This window comes from Panulirus ornatus, chromosome 23, assembly GCF_036320965.1.
Source record: "Panulirus ornatus isolate Po-2019 chromosome 23, ASM3632096v1, whole genome shotgun sequence".
Lineage (NCBI taxonomy): Eukaryota > Metazoa > Arthropoda > Malacostraca > Decapoda > Palinuridae > Panulirus > Panulirus ornatus.
In genome coordinates this window covers 8072154-8095043 of record NC_092246.1, presented here as the reverse complement: position 1 = coordinate 8095043, position 22890 = coordinate 8072154, and the positions used below count along the sequence as shown (strand labels likewise).

General features: G+C 40.1%; 1 protein-coding gene across 2 annotated transcripts in view; it reads right to left on the bottom strand.

Annotated features, from left to right (window-relative positions):
• The window catches only part of LOC139756779 (ER degradation-enhancing alpha-mannosidase-like protein 1), a 59396-nt gene that overhangs the window by 16273 nt on the left and 20233 nt on the right, over nucleotides 1-22890 (bottom strand). For both annotated transcript variants that reach the window (XM_071676560.1, XM_071676561.1), the window contains one exon: nucleotides 22191-22311. In XM_071676560.1, the coding sequence (XP_071532661.1) occupies nucleotides 22191-22311 (121 nt within the window). The remainder of the gene's footprint in view (nucleotides 1-22190; nucleotides 22312-22890) is intronic.

Here is a 22890-nt window from a genome sequence, read left to right as displayed (position 1 = left end):
GTCAACCTAATGGTGGTTGAGTGTTCAGAAAGTACTGTTTGATTGGAATGAAACAGGTGGGAAACACAAACCTGGAAAAATTCTCATGGAATACTATACTGAAAAGAAAGATTTTTCATACTTTAAAACTCCTATTTCTGTCATGGGCCAATTCGTCATGCAAGCTATGAGGGAAGAAGATGACAGAAAATTACTCATGATGAGGAAAGAAATGAAAAACATTTCCTTCAGAGTTATGTTTGACTCCAACAGAAGCAAGCCCAAGACCAAACCAAACTGACACTCAACATTCAGAGTAGGGTACCATCAACAAGCATGCTAGAGGAATGTCAAAGACCTCTTGGTTAATCTTCTCCAAAGAGGAATCCTTGGAAAAGGCCTAAAGAGAAGGCTACTATCCCAGACTAATGACTTTGACATACAGAGAAAGGGTTCACATACCAATTCTCAGTCCAGGAAAAGACATTCCGTAATAAGGGATGTAAAAGCTTCCTGGATACCAAAAGGAGTTCCCCCCTCGGAATTTCTGGCATTCACCAAGCCCTCAGAGACTTCACACGCAGAAAGGAAAAGTTCTCATACCCATGAAAAATCATGATTTATGACAAGATACAACTTATGACAGCTCATAACAGGCTGTGGATGAGAAACTCACTATATGTCCCAAGAGGATTAAAACAATACACCACCAAAAGTACATCCTGTAGAGCACTCTTGCAGCAAAATCAGTTTTGTTTACTCATAAAAGGACAAGAGAAGAAATCTTAAACAGCAAACTTTTAAATTTCACAAGAATTTGAATCTATAATGAAATTTTGGAAAAGGTCACAAGATGATTGATAATATTTTGAGCACAGATCATATTGGTGCTACTTTAATAAATCAGTCTATCAAAAGTTCTGGAAATATCAGCTAAAGAGAATTTGGGAGGTAGTTTCACCTACTTGGGGCTACAGGAATCACTATATCCCATAACCCAATTTGTTGAGGGAATGTCCACCAGTTAACTCAAAGGAAAATACATAAATTTGGTCAAAAGAGTTCATTCTAAGATCAAGGCATTTGTGGAACTACCTCTTGCAGAAAATTGAAGGAACAGAGGATGGCAAAATAACATTGCCTTGGTGGTGAAAAGACCTGCCAAAGGAGCAAACAAATGAAAAGACTCTTGGAATAAACTTCTCCCTGCAGACATGTTATCTGGGAGTCTATCTTGACTGGGCAGCTATCCAAACATATAACTTCTTGAATAGCAAGCTGGAGACACAGGCTTTACACTTTGGGTAGGGACTTCTCTTTCCTTTGAAGGGATCCATAAGAACCAGAATGACAGCACTGTCCAGGAGAAACAGAATCCTGCAACTCAGGATTAGAATATTCCAAGAAATGAGAAGTCATGAAATCACAGCTCCCTCAGTTAACAGACAAGAAATTTTTCCTCCTAGCAAAAGTCCACACTTACATGATCTGATGTATGGAGCCCCTATCCTACTAAAAGGCATCCATCCACATCAGGGATAAAAAAGAACTCTCCAAGCTACAGGCCTCTAGCAGGACCTAATATCTGTGTCACATTCTATGACTACCAAAGCATTTAGGCTCAAACAGGGCCTCACATGTGCCACAGCCTAGAAAAACACCAGAGATTGAACTTATGACTGGGTTATAATCCTAGACACCCTATTGTAAGTCAACACAATTATAAAAAGAACAAGTTATACCCATTCTATATGGGATATTTTGTTCCTTGCCAAAATATTTCCCTCTCTAACGCTTCAGCATGGAATGCATGAAAGTTTTCTCAGTACCATTAGGAGTACAGTCTCATCACAGAACTTCTCACTCTAAAGGAGTCTATGTTTCCCTACACCTGGGAGTACCACAGCCTTGGACTGCAGAAACCTTTAGAAAGGTTCTGGGTACCACCAAGACTCTCACAGATATTGGACCTAGAATGATTACAAAAGAATAAAGTAACAAATTCAGTTAAGAACAATATACCACATCCTCTCATCACTTACTAGAAACTCTATCTCACACTATCTTTCAAGAAGGACACATGTTCAATCACACTAAATATAAATATTGGGTCATACAGGGTGGTCGCAGTTACTAATGCATGTAAAAGGTGTGTAAAAGGAGACTTTTGGATGTTAAAGTGCTTAGAGGGGCAGCTGGGGGTTGTGTGATCACTATCTGGTGGAGTCGAAGGTGAAGATTTGTAGAGGTTTTCAGAAAAGAAGAGAGACTGTGGGGGTGAAGAGAGTGGTGAGAGTAAGTGAGCTTGGAAAGGAGACTTGTGTGAGGAAGTCCTAAGAAAGATTGAGCGTAGAATGGCAAAGGGTGAGAGCAAATGATGTAAGGGGAGTGGAAAAGGAATGGGATGTATTTAGGGAAGCAGATGGCTTGTGCAAAAGGTGCATGTGGCATGAGAAAGGTGGGAGGAGGGCAGATTAGAAAGGGTAGTGAGTGGTGGTATGAAGAAGTAAGATTGTTAGTGAAAGAGAATAGAGAGGCATTTGCATGATTTTTGCATGGAAATAGTGCAAATGACTGGGAGATGTACAAAAGAAAGTGGCAGGAGGTCAAGAGAAAGGTGCAAGAGATGAAAAAAGAGGGCAAATGAGAGTTGGGGTGAGAGAGTATCATCAAATTTTAAGGAGAATAAAAAGATGTTTTGGAAGGAGGCAAATAAAGTGCGTAAAACAAGAGAACAAATGGGAACATCGGTGAAGGGGGCAAATGGGGAGGTAATAACAAGTAGTAATGAAGTGAGAAGATGTAGTGAATATTTTGAAGGTTTGTTGACTGTATTTGATAAAAGAATGGCCAATATAGGGTGTTTTGGTCAGGGTGGTGTGCGAAAAGAGAGGGTCAGGGAGAATGGTTTGGTTAACAGAGAAGAGGTAGTGAAAGCTTTGCAGAAGATGAAAGCTGGCAAGGCAGTGGTTTTGGATGCTATTTCAGTGGAATTTATCAAAAAAGGGGGTGACTGTGTTGTTGACTGGTTGGTAAGGATATTCACTGTATGTATGGATCATAATGAAGTGCACGAGGATTGGTGGAATGCATGCATAGTGCGATTGTACAAAAGCAAAGGGGATAAAGGTGAGGGTTCAAATTACAGCGGCATAAGTTTGTTGAGTATTCCTGGGAAATTATATGGGAGAGTATTGATTGAGAGGATAAAGGCATGTACAGAGCATCAGATTGGAGAAGAGAAATGTGGTTTCAGAAGTGGTAGAGGATGTGTGGATCAGGTGTTTGCTTTGAAATGTATTTGAGAAATACTTAGAAAAACAGATGGATTTGTATGTAACATTTATGGATCTGGAGAAGGCATATGACAAAGTGGATAGAGATGCTTTGTGGAAGGTTTTAAGAGTTTATGGTGTGGGTGGTAAGTTGCTAGAAGCAGTGAAAAGTTTTTACCAAGGATGTAAGGCATGTGAACAAGTAGGAAGAAAGTGATTGGTTCCTGGTGAATGTTGGTTTGCGGCAGGGGTGCGTGATGTCTCCGTGGTTGCTAAATTTGTTTTTGGATGGGGTGGTTTGGGAGGTGAATGTAAGAGTTTTGGAGAGAGGGGTAAGTATGCAGTCTGCTGTGGATGAGAGGGTTTGGGAAGTGAGTCAGTTGTTGTTTGCTGATGATACAGCACAGGTGGCTGATTCAGGTGAAAAACTGCAGAAATTGGTAACTGAGGTGTCAAAGGTGGAGGGAACAAGAAGTGGGAGACCAAATTGGAGGTGGAAAGATGGAGTGAAAAAGATTTTGAGTGATTGGGGCCTGAACATGCAGGAGGGTGAAAGGCATGCAAGGAATACAGTGAATTGGAACGATGTGGTATATCAGGGTTGACGTGCTGTCACTGGATTAAACCAGGGCATGTGAAGCATCTGGGGTAAACCATGGAAAGTTGTGTGGGGCTTGGATGTGGAAAGGGAGCTGTGGTTTCGGTGCATTACTACATGACAGCTAAAGACTAAGTGTGAATGAATGTGGCCTTTGTTGTTTTTTCCTAGCGCTATCTCACGCACATGAGGGGGGGGGTTGTTATTTCCTGTCTGGTGGGGTGGCGATGGAAATGAATAAAGGCAGACAGTATGAATTATGCACATGTGTAAATATGTATGTGTATATACATACAAGTCCACACATGCAAATATACATACCTATACATCTCAACATATACATATATATATATATATATATATATATATATATATATATACACACAGACATATACAAATATTCACATGTACATAATTCAAACTGTGTGCCTTTATTCATTCCCATCACCACTCTGCCACACATGAAATAACATATACATATATATACATGTACCTATTCATACATGCTGCCTTCATCCATTCCCGCCGCCACCCCGCCACACATGGAATGCCCCCACCTCATCCTCGCGTGCGTGCAAGGTAGCGCTAGGAAAAAACAACAAAGGCCACATTTGTTCACGCTTGTGCTACCTCTTGCGCTACCTAGCTGACGTGGGAGAAAGCGACAAAGCAAAATAAAAATAGATAAATAAATACATTTCTTACTATTATTATTATACTTTGATGATGTCTCCTGCGTTAACAAGGTAACGCAAGGAAACAGATGAAAGAATGGCCCAACCCACCTACACGAACATGCATATACATAAATGCCCATACACACACATATACATATCTATACACTTCAACGTATACATATCTATACATACATAGACATTCATTTACTTTCATTTACAGACATACATATATTTACATGTACATAATTCATACTGTGTACCTTTATTCATTCCTATCGACACCCTGCCACACATGAAATAACTTTTTTTTTCATTCTATTCGCCATTTCCCGCATTAGCGAGGCTATACATATATATACATGTACATATTCATACATGCTGCCTTCATCCATTCCCGCTGCCACCCTGCCACACATGAAATGCCCCCACTTCATCCTCGCATGCACGCAAGGTAGTGCTAGGAAAAAACAACAAAGGCTAAATTCATTCACACTCAGTCTCTAGCTGTTATGTGTAATGCACCAAAACCACAGCTCCCTTTCCACATCTAGGCCCCACAAAAGTTTCCATGCTTTACCCCAGACGCTTCACATGCCCTGGTTCAATCTACTGACAGCACATCGACCCCGGTATACCACATCGTTCCAATTCACTCTATTCCTTGCATGCCTTTCACCCTCTATGTTCAGGCCCCAATCGCTCAAAGTCGTTTTCTCCCCATCCTTCAACCTCCAATTTGGTCTCCCACTTCTTGTTCCCTCCACCTCTGAAACATTTATCCTCTTTGTCAATCTTTCCTCACTCATTCTCTCCATGTGACCAAACCATTTCAATACACCCTCTTCTGATCTTTCAACCACAATCTTATCATTACCGCACATCTCTCTTACCCTTTCATTGCTTACTCGATCAAACCACCTCACACCACATATTGTTCTCAAATACCTCATTTCCAAGACATCCACCCTCCTCCGCACAACCCTATCCATCGCCCATGCCTCACAGCCATAAAACATTGTTGGGAACACTATTCCTTCAAACAAACCCATTTTTGCTCTCAGAGATAACATTCTCACCTTTCACACATTCTTCCATGCTCCGAAAACCTATGCACCCTCCCCTACCCTGTGATTCACTTACACTTCCATGGTTCCATTCACTGATAAATCTACTCCCAGATATTTAAAACATTTCACTTCTTCCAGTTTTTCTCCATTCAAACTTATTTTATATAGTTCTCTTTAATGTACTTTTATCTAACTGAAAAACTAATAATCATTCCATATATTTCCGTAAATATTGGCAAAAATGGGTGTCACGGTTCAAATATTCCTGCCATGAAACTGTGACATCCTCTCACCCACAAGACGAGATCCTCTACCTTAAGGATTTCAACTTTCACCATAGAGAATGGTTGAATTCCTCCCACACGGATAGTGGACTCTCATAAATGCATCTATTCTAACAGCACCTCCCCTTCCAGCAGCCTCTTCTAAGCATAAATACTGGCATCTCAACAAAGCTGACTGAAATAACTTATGTAATTCTTTTTCTGAATTTCCTTGAGCAAATCACTGTCTCTTATGTGGTGATGCTTCTGTCTCTGCTAAACACATAACAGAGGTTATTCTTGAGGGAATGGAAGCATTTATCCCCCTCTTCCTCGAAGACTACTTCATCCAATCCAAGGTTCAACCATTCATGTTCTGAGGCTATTCAGACAAGGGATCAGGCATATTAGGCTTGGAAAAGCTCTTCTTCCTCTGGCTCCCCTTAGCTTTTTTCACTGCCCATAATTGCTGCAAGCACATTATCTGTGAGGTGAAGTGTTCATTCATTCAAAGTAAATGCATTAACCTCTCCTCATCATCCACTAGGTCTTTCTGGTCTATAGCTAGGGGCATCTCTAACAACTTCCGTCATTCTACCTTTCCCTCACTTTTCCATACTGACAATACTATAACTGTCTCTCCTAATGACAAAGCAACTCTCTTTGGTTCCTGTTTCTCTTCTAACTCCATCTTGGATGATTCTAACATTCCTTCACACCCTGATGCACCTCTTATGAATCCTATGCTTCTTCCTGTAATCTCTTTTTGGACTGTCCAAAAAGTGCTTCTTTCTTTAGAGAGAGAAGCAAGGCTTATGGTCCCGATGGCATCCATCCTCATGTACTGAACGACTGTGCCTCTGAACTTGCACCTGTGCTTGTTCATCTGTACCGTTTCTGTTTAAACACCAAAACTTTTCCTTCTACTTGGAAACATGCCTTGATACATCCCATTCCTAAGAAGGGTGACTATTCTGACCCCTCTTACTACAGTCCCATCGCTTTGACATCTACCATTTCCAAAGTCTTTGTATCCCTCCTCTACTCCCATATTCTTAAACACCTCGAAAATCATGGTCTTCTCTCTGATCACCAGTATGGCTTCCGTAAGGCAAGATCTACAGGTGATATTCTATCATATCTTACTAATGTCTGGTCATTATCCCTGAAAGATTCTTGGAAGTCATATGTAGCTGCCCTTGGCTTATCTAAGGCTTTTGACAGAGTATGGCATCGAGGTCTCATCTCTATGCTCCCTGCTTTTGGCTTCCCTCCATCGCTTTGCTCCTTGATATCTGGTTTCCTCTCTGGCTGATCTGTCTCTGTAGTTGTTTATGAATCACTCTTCCCATTTTTCTCCATCAATAGCAGTGTCCCTCAAGGTTCTGTCCCCTACACTATTTCTCCTTTTTTCAACTATTTCCTCAGCTCCATATATAATCCAATGCACTCATTTGCTGATGACCCTACACTACTTCATCCACATCCTTCAATTTTGCTACCCCTTATCTCACTCGATCTGCATCTTGTCCTGACACAACTTACCCAATAAACTCACACTTGAACAAGATAATCTTGTTTAGTTTAAGGCCCCCAAGACCCAATTTCTACCCATCTCTATCGAAAACTCCTTACAACTCTAGTCTCTCCTTTGACGATTCTGTAATTCCACCTCTTGACTCAATGAACATACTTGGTATTACTGTAACATCCAGTTTTTCTTGGAAACCTCACATTATGGGAATAGCTAAGTCTGCCTCTAAGAAACTGGATTTCTTGTTTAGATGTTGAAGCTTCTCTTCTAAACAGCTGCTACATTTATACAAGGGATTGATTTGTCCTTGTATGGAGTACTGCTAGCACATTTGGGGTGGTCCTAGCTCTGTATCCTTACTTGACAGGCTAACTTCCAAATTTGACCCTCTTGCCCTACACTGTAATATTGGTTCACTTTCCTTCTTCTATAGGAATTCCTTTGGTTTTTGCTCCTGAAAGCTGGCTGTTTGTGTGCCCCCAACCACAAGCTAGACCATGCAATACTTGGCAAGCTGCTGCATCACACGATTATAGTGTGGCCACTGTCAACTCAAGGGTGGACTGTTTTGATACCTGCTTCTTTCCCTACATGTTGAAGCTTTGGAACTCTCTACAATCTCATGTCTTTCCTAGTAATTATAACCTAAAACATTTCAAAAGGCAGGTTTTTGCTTTCTCAAAAATTCGTAAATACTTTCCCTTGTCTTTCCTTTTTCTGTTTCATAATTCTCTGTATATTTCAATGAAGGCCTGTCCTTGATGTGGCCTTTTGTCCGTGACTAGAGCCTTCAACATAAAAAAATCATACTTGCCTTCATCCATTCCTGATGTCCCATTGTTCCACAAGGATCAGCAAAAATGCATGCAAGAAAAAAAATAACATTCATTCTCTTCTCTTACCCACACCCAATTGCAGCCCCCTGTGTCACTGAGGTAGCTCCTGGAAACAGATGAAGAAAGACCACATCCACTCAAACTCATTCTTTAGCTGTCATGTGTAATGCTCTGAAACCAAAGCTCCCAAGAGACCCCACAAATTTTTCTGTTTTACCTTGGACATTTCACATGCCTTGGTTCAGTCCACTGACCTTAGTATACCACATCGTTCCATTTCGCTCTATTCCATGCATGCCTTCCACATCTACATTTACTATGTAGTCACAAAAACAATAAAAAAAGGTTTTGGAGCTCAAACAGCTAAATAATGAACAAACAATGCTAGCCAGTGATGAAATCTCTGCCAGGGGTCCATGGCAAAACTGAAGCATGAGCTCGTTAAATAAAACAGTAAATTGAATTCCTACTTAAAATCCTTTTGCACAGTTCTCTTCAGCAGGTTCTTACCTTACTCTTGAATCAATGACTATCGTTGCTTGCTAAAATGATGAAAGATCTCTTAAAAAAACTTTCCAGATGTGATGATATTGGCTAAAGGGCTTCTCTTCTTTCCTCATAAATGATCTGATTTGCATTCTTTCCAAAATAAGCCAATCTCATCCACACAATATTTTCTAAGGTGTGTAGCCTCCTTCTAGGCCCAATGAGAAGGTGGGCAAATGGGGTTACTGTCCCGGGACCTAGGGTCCTGGGGCCCCAGGCCTAAGCTACTCTTTCTTTTTCTCAAATAATGTTAAAAACAAATCTCATCATTACCTCATGCCCTACATGTTTCTGAGCTCAATGCAGTCCTAAAGAAATTAAGATCTTAAAAACTTAAAAGGCAAGGAAGTGTTCCAAAGAACATTGCCACACCCCTTTCGAAAATGCAGGAAGTTGTCTGCCAAGGTGGCTGCTGGCTCTTGATGCCCTTGCCTCCTTTCTCCAAAATTTTTAGTACATTCAATTAATTTTCACATGGAAAACAGACTAACACTGACATGAATAAGCATTCCTTCACAAATAGCTTGTATGCTAGTGGATGGGATATGATCTGAAATGGTGGCAGTAAAAGAAGTGGTAGTATTTTGCCATTACATCATTAAAATATGCATTATAAGTACACAAAGAGTTTTAATACCTTAACTTTCTTTATCATATAAAATAGGCCATAGGTATTCAATATATCACAATATAAAGCTAACATAGTGAGACAGACTTGGCTATACCTATAAGCAACTCTAATTCAATATTAACAATGATAGCTGTAAGTCCTGCACCCCTATGAGTATCTTTAACATTCCTTCCAGACATACTTGAATACCTACACTTACTTTGGATGCAGTAAGCAATGAGGTAGCAAAGAATACAAACAAATGTATTTTGCTGGTAGGTGGGATACAATTCAAATTACAGATTTACAATATGCATAAGAACACAAATAACTCAAATAGTGGTGATACACTTTATCAGAAGAATGTATTCTTTTAGACACTAAAAGTATATAAAACATTCTTAATTTTTTCATTGTCGTAAACTGAAGCAGTGTCGCAGTTCAAATCAACATACCTTAATTCTAAAGTGTCGTAAGACCGAAATGTTGCAAGTCGAAGCATCACAACTCAAAGCCCTGGTGTAATAGACCTCTGGCAAAACCTTATATCTGTGTCACAGCCTAGGTTCTCAAGAAGTTCTCAGAGAAAAGCCCTCTGATGATCCTGAAATGGATGGAAAGGCTGGCTGACTCAAAACATCTTTTGATCTGCAGTCTTGCCATGACAATGCACTGAGCTGCACAAATGAACTCTCCCCAAAAAGGTACTCTAGTCGATGTTCAGGAATCAGATGTTCAGTCACACTGTGCTGGCCCAAAGCCGTAAGTAGGGTGGGGCAACAAAGGAATAAGCCCTATACTAAAACAGACAAGAGCATAAAATGTTTAGTATCAATTTGAACTTAAATATTTTTATATTTTTTCATTTTACATCTGTTGCAAAATTCCTTTAATTTGCACTGGGTGAAGTACATAAACACACCAAAATAATCAAGGACAATGGGTAAATCCATTTTACCAAATGTCTCCCCCACCCAAAAACATGTTTGCTATCAAGATCCCTTGGGGTAAGTATACCAAAGAGTATTAGAGAGAAACCCTCATATGGCAACAAGGGGAACTATTCCTGCCAATGTGTCACTTCTTGACATTTCCCCAAAATAATGGGATTTCAGCCTATATTGTTGGATCTTGGATTTTTTCTGCTGAAAGTCAAGTAACCTTGGAATTTCTTAGTCACCAAGTTTCTTCTATATTTCCAATTCATAAACCACCATACAGTACAGAGCTGACAGGAATTCAACAGGAAAGACTAAATTATGGCAAAGAACAATGCATGACTGCTTCTCATTCATTTCATGAAATACAAACTAGCTCCAATATGATCACCCTGCTCACAAGAAGAGTGTATACAGTAGTCTACATGGAAAAATAAACTGGTAAGGTAGGTAAGATTTTTCATAGATGCATTCTCCATGCTCAACTTACACCAACACAAAGTAAGTTTTATCAACAGTTGTTTTCTATCACTGGCAAAGAAGACATTGACAGAAATGATACAACAAAGACATTTGGTAATATTTCTGATTTTTGCTTTTCCCTGAGGGTTTTGGGATTTCTGTTAGGGAAGAGCTAAATATGGTCTCTGAATGCTTACTGTTCATTCTTATGAACCCTTTAACCAGATACCTGGTATATAAATGTTGCCTTTCTGGTAAAGGGGGCCTCATGAAGATATATCAATCATGTTTTTGAGTCAACAATTGAATTTCAGTTGATGTATGGCAGTGACAAGAGATACTTAGTACTTCCTTATACAACAATCATATGAGTTCTGCAGTCACCCTTGTGCCATGGTGTGGGAAGGATTTTATGATAAACATTGTAGTAAAATAACAATGATCAGTATCTACTCAATATCATTAAGGAGTCTAAAAATCTACGTGATAGATAATCTATTTGTTCACTGCTGACACTTTCAAATTGTCAGCAGTAGTGTGATCATGCCACCCCATAAGTTGAGATGTGTTGATACATGGCTGCGAAGCCCTTAGAACTATCTCAACAGTAAACCCCATACCAAAAGCTTTACATTCCCTTTTGTTTCTGTGGAAGAAAATGAGGCCTATTTCACTTGTTTCTCTGCTGCTTTCCTATTCTTATGTGATGTTCTTTCATTTCATAACAAAAAATATTCTACTCCGTTTACCTGAAAAGCATCCATTTTCTGAAAGTCCAGGAATTTCAAATGCCTGTTTAAAGGGTTAAGTCTGCAAGCTTTGATACAATATAATAACTGGGTTCATATAGCACACCACTGTTTTTTTAACTTTTTTAAACTTGGCCAATTATGTAATTCTTTCAATAGCTGTGTTTTCCTTTTAATGAAATGTTACAGTACTGATATACAACACCCAGACCATATCTATTTCTTATAAGATTTGTTTTATATCATTCATTCAACTAATTATTTGCAAAGGATGCACATATGTTGTAAGAGGAATTGAAACTTATTATGTATGCATAATGAAATCAACACTGTGTTTTCGGAAGTCATTAGTATTACTAATATCATCATAATCATCATTACTATTACTGTATCATTAGTGTGATAACAGTATGATTATTATCATAAAACCCTAGGACCCCATCTTCAGGGTCTCCTGCAGCTTCAAGGTTGTGTTACAATCAGAACAGAAGAGATGGGTTCCTTTGTTATGACTTCTTCAGTGTGCTATACTCTGATGATACAACCTCACCAAAGGTGACTTTCAATTTGTGGTGTAAACAAAGCATGCAGAGTATGGTAACACCTTCTAGGTCATTCATTATGGCATGTACCTATTGTACAACACTAGGATCAGGTTCTGAACATCTTCTTCATCTCATCATGAACAAATATAAAACACCTGCTTCATCTCATCATGAATAAATGTACCAGCTGATTTGATATGTATAGATGAATGATGGAAAAGTAGTTTGTAAAGGAGTTTTATTGATTCTACTTAATCATAAATTAGTAGATGATGGGATTGATATATAAAGTGTAAGGGGGAAAGGTTATGATGATGGGGCAAAAATGACTGGCAGATACAGAGATGCTGAAACAAAAATTTTCCAGTAGAATGAATATGCAACGTTAGTACCATGCAATGTCCACACTCTTAACTTGGCTGGTGTATATGCAACTCCCACCACTCCTGAAATGACTTCTTTTGGGACATTTCAAAGCATTCTTTCTTCTAGGTCCACTAAAAGCCAGAAAGTAGTGGTGGCAACTCTAAAAATCTTTCATAAAAATGACAAACATAACTGACCTCAAAAACTAGATCCACTCAAAGGCCAAATAAGCGGATAACCAACATAAGTGGTGCTAGAAATGTCAACAGTAAATACTTCTTCAAAGCCAGAGTCAGTTTCATCAGCAAAAATCCTCTGTTGCAAATAGATTACAAATCTTTGTGCATGTTATATTCATAGGATAAGATTCTTGGTCATGATGACTGAGTCACCTAAGTTTTGCACTCGAAGAATGCATATCTATCTCAAGCCTCCAAAATGATTAATTGCATAAAAAATGACATGAAATGCATGAAAATAACTGCAAAACACTTTTGTTCATTTCATGGAAATTGTTGAAAAACAAGGAATAATAACCACATTTCCTGAAATTAGTATAATACAGAAAAGAAAAAATGTACAGAATATAGAAAGTAAGGCATGTGTGCGAGTAGGAAGAGAGGAGGGTGTGTTTCCAGTGAAGGTGGATCTGTGACAGAGGTGTGATGTCACAATGGCTATTTGATTTGTTTACGGATGGGGTGATGAGAGAGGTGAATGCAAAGGTCTTGAAGAGATGGGAAGGTCTGCAGTCCCACTATGCAAAACCACTTTTGTGAGGCTGTATCATCGTCAGAGAAATACTAACCTCAAAGAAGTCATATGGTTTGTTAATGACTGTAGTATAGCATTAGAGCAGAAGAAGGCTCAGGAAAAGGGGTTCTAGTTAACAACAGAACCCTTTCTGACAAGAGTACTATGGTAAATATTAATAGAAATAATAAATTATTGATCCAATAATATTCATATCCATGGGGATATGGGAGAAAGAATACCTCCCATGTATTCCCTGCATGTCATAAAAGGTGACTAAAAGGGGTGGGAGCAGGGGCTGGAAATCCTCCCCTCCAGTTCTTACTTTTCAAAAAAAAAAGGAACAGAAAAGGGGGCTAAGTGAGGATTTTCCCACAAAGGCTCAGCTCTCTGTTCTTGATGCTACCTCGCTAAAGCAGAAAAAGGCAAATATATATGAAAAAAATCATTCATATTTTTTTCATACATGGCTGCCATTATTACACGTTAGCAAGGTAACGCCAAGAACTGATGAAGAAAAGTCACATTCACTCACATCCATTGTCTGTCATGTGCAAGGCACCAAAACCAAAGCTCCCTATCCTCAACCAGGCTCCACGAACCTTTCCATGGTTTACCCTGGATTCTTCATGTGCCCTGGTTAAGTCCACTGACTACATGTCAACCCCAGCATACCACATCATCCAATTCACTGTATCCTGTGTAAGCCTTTCACCCACCTGCATGTTCAGGCCCCAATCACTCAAAATCTTTTTTACTCCATCCTTCCATCTCCATTTTGGTCTCCCCATTCTTTTTGTTTCCTACACTTCTGACACATATGTCCTCTTTGCCAAGATTTCTTAGTATATTCACTCCATATGTCCAGGCCACATTAGCACATCCTCTTTTGCCCTCTCAAACACACTCTTATCATTATGACAATTCTCTTATCCTTTCATTACTTCATCAAACCACCTAATACCACATATTGTCCTTAAACATTTCATTTCCAACAGATCTACCCACCATGTCTCGCATCCACATAATACTGTTGGGACTACTATTCCTTCAAAACATACCCATTCTTGCCCTCCCAGATAATGTTCTCTTCACATATTCTTCTGTGCTCCCAGAACCTTCACTCTCTTACCCACCTTAAGACTCATTTCTGATTCCATGGTCCCATTCACTGCCATGTCCACTCCTAGGTATCCTAAGCATTTCACTTCCTCCAATTTTCACCATTCAAACTCACATCCCATCTAAGCTGTACCTCAACTCTGCTAAACCTAATTGCCTTACTTTTATTCACATTCACTCTCAGCTTTCTCCTTTCACACACTCACCAAACTTAGTCACCAACTTCTGCAGTTTCTCACCTGAATATGCTACCACTGCAGTAGCATCAGCAAACAAGAAGTGGCTCACTTGTCAGACCCTCTCATTCCTTACAGATTACATACTCACCCCTCTCTCCAAGGGTCTCACATTTACCTCCCTCACTATCCTATCCATAAACAAACTGAACCACAATGATGACAACACACACCCTTGCCACAGACCTACCTTCACTTGAAACCATTCGCTCAACTCTATTTCTACTTGTATAGCCTTACACCCTTGATGAAAACTTCTATGCTTCTAGTAGCTTTCTTACCACACTGTATATTCTTAAGACCTTCAATCTACCCTATCATATGCTTTCTCCAGATCCATAAATACCACATACAAATCCAGCTGCTTTTCTAAGTATTTCTCACACAAATCCACTCAACCTCAGCAATTTCTGAAATGCTACTACTCCTCCCCAGTCTGATGCTCTGTACATGCATTCATCCTCGCAATCAATACCCTCCCACACAACTTACCATGCATACTCAACAGACTTATACCTCTGTAGTTGGAAAACTCACCTTTATCCCCCTTACCTTTACACAATGGCACTATAAATGCATTCTGCCAATCCTCAAGCACCTCACCATAATCCACACATACAGTGAAAATCCTTACAAGACAATCAACAAGGTCATCCTCATTCTTAATCGAGTCAACTGCAATATCCTTTACTCCGACTGCCTTGCCACATTTCATTTTAAAAAAGGCTTTCATCACCTATTCTCTCTTCACCAAACTACGCTCCAAGACACCACTTCGCATACAACCCTGACCCAAACATCCTACATCTGCCACTCTATCATCAAACACATTTAATACTCCTTCGAAATATTCACACCATCTCCTCGCATCATTACCATCTGTTATCGCTTCCTCTTTTGTCTCCTTCATTGATGTTTTCATTTGTTCTTGTCTCTTGCACATTATTCATCTTCTTCAAAACATCTCATTCAACCTAAAGTTAACTGACACTCATTCACCCTAGCTCTCACTTGCCCTCTTTTTCAACCTCAGCACTTTTCTCTTGTCCTTCTGTCTCATTCTCTTATACATATCCCAATCATTTGCACCTCTTCCTTGCAAGTACTGCCCAAATACCTCTCTTTCCTCTTTTACAATGAAATTTACTTGCTCAACCAACCATTTACTACCCTTTCTAATCCGCCTATATCCCACTTTTCCCATTCCAAATGCACATCTTATATATGTGAGCACTGCTTCCTTAAATACCTCTTATTCCATACCCACTCCCCTAGTTTCATTTACTCTTATCTTGTGACATTCTACACTCAATCTCTCTTGGTGTTTCTTCAAACAAGTCTATTCTCCAAGTTCATTTACTCACACCACTCTCTTCTCATCGATATCACTTAATTGTTTATGATCTATGCAAATCTTCATCCTTGCCTTCACAAGGTTGTGATCAGACATCCCTTCAGCTGCCCCTCTTAGCAAACTTACATCCAAAAGTTTCTCTTTTACAAGCATATCAGTGAATATTCATTTTTTATTTATTCATTATACTTTGTCGCTGTCTCCTGCATTAACGAGGTAGTGCAAGGAAAGAGACAAAAGAAATGGCCCAACCCACCCACATACACATGTATATACATACACGTCCACACACGCACATATACATACCTATACATCTCAATGTGTGCATGTATATGCACATACGACATATACATATATACACATATACATAATTCATACTGTCTGCCCTTATTCATTCCCATCGCCACCCTGCCACACATGAAATGACAACCCCCTTCCCCCACATGTGCGCGAGGTAGCGATAGGAATAGACAACAAAGGCCCCATTCGTTCACACTCACTCTCTAGCTGTCATGTATAATGCATCGAAACAAAAGCTCCCTTTCCACATCCAGGCCCCACAGAACTTTCCATGCTTTACCCCAGACGCTTCACATGCCCTGGTTCAATCCATTGACAGCATGTCGACCCCAGTATACCACATCGTTCCAATTCACTCTATTCCTTGCATGCCTTCCACCCTCCTGCATGTTCAGGCCCTGATCACTCAAAATCTTTTTCACTCCATCTTTCCACCTCCAATTTGGTCTCCCACTTCTCCTCGTTCCCTCCAACTCTGACACATATATCCTTTTGGTCAATCTTTTCTCACTCATTCTCTCCATGTGACCAAACCATTTCAAAACACCCACTTCTGCTCTCTCAACTACACTCTTTTTATTACCACACATCTTTCTTACCCTTTCATTACTTACTCGATCAAACCACCTCACACCACATACTGTCCTCAAACATCTCATTTCCAGCACATCCACCCTCCTCTGCACAACTCTATCTATAGTCCACGCCTCGCAACCATATAACATTGTTGGAACCACTATTCCTTCAAACATACCCATTTTTGCTTTCCAGGATAATGTTCTTGACTTCCACACATTTTTCAACGCTCCCAGAACTTTCGCCCCCTCCCCCACCCTATGATTCACTTCCGCTTCCAAGGTTCCATCCGCTGCCAAATCCACTCCCAGATATCAAAAAAACACTTCACTTCCTCCAGTTTTTCTCCATTCAAATTTACCTCCCAATTAACTTGTCCTTCAATAACCTTACTCTTTCACATTTACTCTCAGCTTTCTTCTTTCACACACTTTAACAAACTCAGCCACCAGCTTCTGCAGTTTCTCACTTGAATCAGCCACCAGTGCTTTATCATCAGCGAACAACAACTGACTCACTTCCCAAGCTCTCTCATCCACAACAGACTGCATACTTGCCCCTCTCTCCAAAATTCTTGCATTCACCTCCCTAACAACCCCATCCATAAACAAATTAAACAACCATGGAGACATCACACACCCCCTGCCACAAACCATCATTCACTGAGAACCAATCACTTTCCTCTCTTCCTACACGTACACATGCCTTACATCCTTGATCAAACTTTTTCACTGCTTCTAATAACTTACCTCCCACACCATATATTCTTAATACCTTCCACAAAGCATCTCTATTAACTCTATCATATACCTTCTACAGATCCATAAATGCTACATATAAATCCATTTGCTTTTCTGAGTATTTCTCACATACTTTCTTCAAAGCAAACACCTGATCCACACATCCTCTACCACTTTTGAAACCACACTGCTCTTCCCCAATCTGATGCTCTGTACATGCCTTCACCCTCTCAATCAATACCCTCCCATATAATTTCCCAGGAATACTCAACAAACTTATACTTCCGTAATTTGAGCACTCACTCTTATCCCCTTTGCCTTTGTATAATGGCAATATGCAAGCATTCTGCCAGTCCTCAGGCACCTCACCATGAATCATTTTTTTTTTTTTTTTTTTTTTTATACTTTGTCGCTGTCTCCCGCGTTTGCGAGGTAGCGCAAGGAAACAGACGAAAGAAATGGCCCAACCCCCCCCCCATACACATGTACATACACACGTCCAGACACGCAAATATACATACCTACACAGCTTTCCATGGTTTACCCCAGACGCTTCACATGCCTTGCTTCAATCCACTGACAGCACGTCAACCCCTGTATACCACATGACTCCAATTCACTCTATTTCTTGCCCTCCTTTCACCCTCCTGCATGTTCAGGCCCCGATCACACAAAATCTTTTTCACTCCATCTTTCCACCTCCAATTTGGTCTCCCTCTTCTCCTCGTTCCCTCCACCTCCGACACATATATCCTCTTGGTCAATCTCTCCTCACTCATTCTCTCCATGTGCCCAAACCATTTCAAAACACCCTCTTCTGCTCTCTCGACCACGCTCTTTTTATTTCCACACATCTCTCTTACCCTTACGTTACTTACTCGATCAAACCACCTCACACCACACATTGTCCTCAAACATCTCATTTCCAGCACATCCATCCTCCTGCGCACATCTCTATCCATAGCCCACGCCTCGCAACCATACAGCATTGTTGGAACCACTATTCCCTCAAACATACCCATTTTTGCTTTCCGAGATAATGTTCTCGACTTCCACACATTTTTCAAGGCTCCCAAAATTTTCGCCCCCTCCCCCACTCTATGATCCACTTCCGCTTCCATGGTTCCATCCGCTGACAGATCCACTCCCAGATATCTAAAACACTTCACTTCCTCCAGTTTTTCTCCATTCAAACTCACCTCCCAATTGACTTGACCCTCACCCCTACTGTACCTAATAACCTTGCTCTTATTCACATTTACTCTCAACTTTCTTCTTCCACACACTTTACCAAACCTTACAAACCAGTCAACAATACAGTCACCCCCTTTTTTGATAAATTCGACAGCAATACCATCCAACCCTGCTGCCTTGCCGCCTTTCATCTTCCGCAAAGCTTTTACTACCTCTTCTCTGTTTTACAAATCATTCTCCCTAACCCTCTCACTTTGCACACCACCTCGACCAAAACACTCTATATCTGCCACTCTATCATCAAACACATTCACCAAACCTTCAAAATACTCACTCCATCTCCTTCTCACATCACCACTACTTGTTATCACCTCCCCATTAGCCCCCTTCAATGATGTTCCCATTTGTTCCCTTGTCTTACACACTTTATTTACCTCCTTCCAAAACATCTTTTTATTCTCCCTAAAATTTAATGATACTCTCACCCCAACTATCCTTTGCCCTCTTTTTCGCCTCATGCACCTTTCTCTTGACCTCCTGCCTCTTTCTTTTATACATCTCCCAGTCATTTGCATTATTTCCCTACAAAAATTGTCCAAATGCCTCTCTCTTCTCTTTCACTAATAATCTTACTTCTTCATCCCACGACTCACTACCCTTTGTAATCTGCCCACCTCTCATGCTTCTCATGCCACAAGCATCTTTTGCACAAGCCATCACTGCTTCCCTAAATACATCCCATTCCTCCCCCACTCCCCTCACCTCCTTTGTTCTCACCTTTTTCCAATCTGTACTCAGTCTCTCCTGGTACTTCCTCACACAAGTCTCCTTCCCAAGCTCACTTACTCTCACCACTCTCTTCACCCAACATTCTCTCTTCTTTTCTGAAAACCTCTACAAATCTTCACCTTTGCCTCTACAAGATAATGATCAGACATCCCTCCAGTTGCACCTCTCAGCACATTAACATCCAAAAGTCTCTCTTTTGCACACCTATCAATCAACACATAATCCAATTACACTCGTTGGCCATCTCTCCTACTTACATGCGTATACTTATGTATATCTCTCTTTTTAAACCAGGTATTCCCAATTACCAGTCCTTTTTCAGCACATAAATCTATAAGCTCTTCACCATTTCCATGTATGTGTATGTACATGTACGTATGTATACGTTGAAATTTTTTTTTTTTTTTGTCGCTGTCTCCCGCTTTTGCCAGGTAGCGCAAGGAAACAGACGAAAGAAATGGCCCAACCCACCCCCATACACATGTATATACATACGTCCACACACGCAAATATACATACCTACACAGCTTTCCATGGTTTACCCCAGACGCTTCACATGCCCTGATTCAACCCACTGACAGCATGTCAACCCCGGTATACCACATCGATCCAATTCACTCTATTCCTTGCCCTCCTTTCACCCTCCTGCATGTTCAGGCCCTGATCACACAAAATCTTTTTCACTGCATCTTTCCACCTCCAATTTGGTCTCCCACTTCTCCTCGTTCCCTCCACCTCCGACACATATATCCTCTTGGTCAATCTTTCCTCACTCATTCTCTCCATGTGCCCAAACCATTTCAAAACACCCTCTTCTGCTCTCTCAACCATGCTCTTTTTATTTCCACACATCTCTCTAACCCTTACGTTACTTACTCGATCAAACCACCTCACACCACACATTGTCCTCAAACATCTCATTTCCAGCACATCCATCCTCCTGCGCACAACTCTATCCATAGCCCACGCCTCGCAACCATACAACATTGTTGGAACCACTATTCCTTCAAACATACCCATTTTTGCTTTCCGAGATAATGTTCTCGACTTCCACACATTCTTCAAGGCTCCCAGAATTTTTGCCCCCTCCCCCACCCTATGATCCACTTCCGCTTCCATGGTTCCATCCGCTGCCAGATCCACTCCCAGATATCTAAAACACTTTACTTCCTCCAGTTTTTCTCCATTCAAACTTACCTCCCAATTGACTTGACCCTCAACCCTACTGTACCTAATAACCTTGCTCTTATTCACATTTACTCTTAACTTTCTTCTTTCACACACTTTACCAAACTCAGTCACCAGCTTCTGCAGTTTCTCACATGAATCAGCCACCAGCGCTGTATCATCAGCGAACAACAACTGACTCACTTCCCAAGCTCTCTCATCCCCAACAGACTTCATACTAGCCCCTCTTTCCAAAACTCTTGCATTCACCTCCCTAACAACCCCATCCATAAACAAATTAAACAACCATGGAGATATCACACACCCCTGCTGCAAACCTACATTCACTGAGAACCAATCACTTTCCTCTCTTCCTACACGTACACATGCCTTACATCCTTGATAAAAACTTTTCACTGCTTCTAACAACTTGCCTCCCACACCATATATTCTTAATACCTTCCACAGAGCATCTCTATCAACTCTATCCTATGCCTTCTCCAGATCCATAAATGCTTCATACAAATCCATTTGCTTTTCTAAGTATTTCTCACATACATTCTTCAAAGCAAACACCTGATCCACACATCCTCTACCACTTCTGAAACCACACTGCTCTTCCCCAATCTGATGCTCTGTACATGCCTTCACCCTCTCAATCAATACCCTCCCATATAATTTACCAGGAATACTCAACAAACTTATACCTCTGTAATTTGAGCACTCACTCTTATCCCCTTTGCCTTGAAATGTATAGGTATGTATATGTGTGTGTGTGGGTGTTTAAGTATATACATGTATATTTGGGTGGGTTGGGCCATTATTTCTTTTGTTTCCTTGCGCTACCTCGCTTACGCAGGAGACAGTGTCTAAATATAATAAAAAATAAAAAATATTCATACTTGCTGCCTTCATCCATTTCCTTTGCCACCCTGCCACACATGAAATGTTTTGTTTTGTTAATTAAGCATAGTCATTAGATTATTCAGTATAAATCATTAAAACAGTTCGAAGCTGATACTTTCTAACATTATTGAAGGATATCAACGTAATTATTGTGCTCATAAAATATGGTTCTTAGATAAGGCCCTGGTATAAACAGATGATGTGAACAAGACATGAAAATAGTTCACAGTACATATTTCATTGCAGTTTTCTTCTACTACACTACAGTGGTGGTAAAGTCTTCTAAACTCAAATTATTATTGGTATATTACGTACTGAATTAATACATTGTTGTTTTCAAGGTCTGAAGTAAAATAAAAAAATTCCTACTATGATTTTTAATAAATCCTGGTATGAGCCAATTAAGGTTTTGTAAATGATTTACAAAATCACTCTTATAACTGGACATTAATATTTCCTGATCTATTTGTAACCATCTTAAAACAAAAATCATTCACTAATGAAAATAAAGTTATTCAATTTAATCAATCTAGTTTTGACACTGAACACCAAATCACAACTACAGCAAACTGTAACAGTGAAATCCCTACATCAATATCTGAACATACCTGAACTCCTGCAAAGGCTGCTTGAAGAGAATCTATCCAAGTCGTATGTGTCCCACCACTCTTCATGTCAACATTAACATATAAAGGATGATCACCAGTACCAGAATTACAGTTGGGTCGTCTACAAAAAAGTGTAAAAAGTAATGACTAGAATTAATTTTGATGAAAAAGTGAGTAGATCTTAAGAAAAAATTCAGTGCTACAGATTTTATCACTAGCAGCAGTACAGTAAAACCCTGTTCTAATGGAATTCAGTGTATCAGAATTAGTTTCTGAGGACATTATGAATCCCATCAGCTTATGTTTGGGAACTTACGGGTATGTCAGAGAATTATGTTACATTTCAAAATGAGTCCAGTACGACTGGAGTCAGTGGAATGTAAAGGAATGGTCTCTCAGTTTCTAAACTCAGACTAATAATCTTACTTCTTCATCCCACCACTCACTACCCTTTCTAATCTGCCCACCCCCACCTTTCTCATGCCACGAGCATCTGTTGTGCAAGCCATCACTGCTTCCCTAAATACATCCCATTCCTCCCCCACTCCCCTTACATCATTTGCTCTCACCTTATTCCATTCTGCATTCAATCTCTCCAGGTACTTCCTCACACAAGTCTCCCTTCCAAGCTCATTTACTCTGACCACTCTCTTCACCCCAACATTCTCTCTTATCTTCTGAAAACCTCTACAAATCTTCA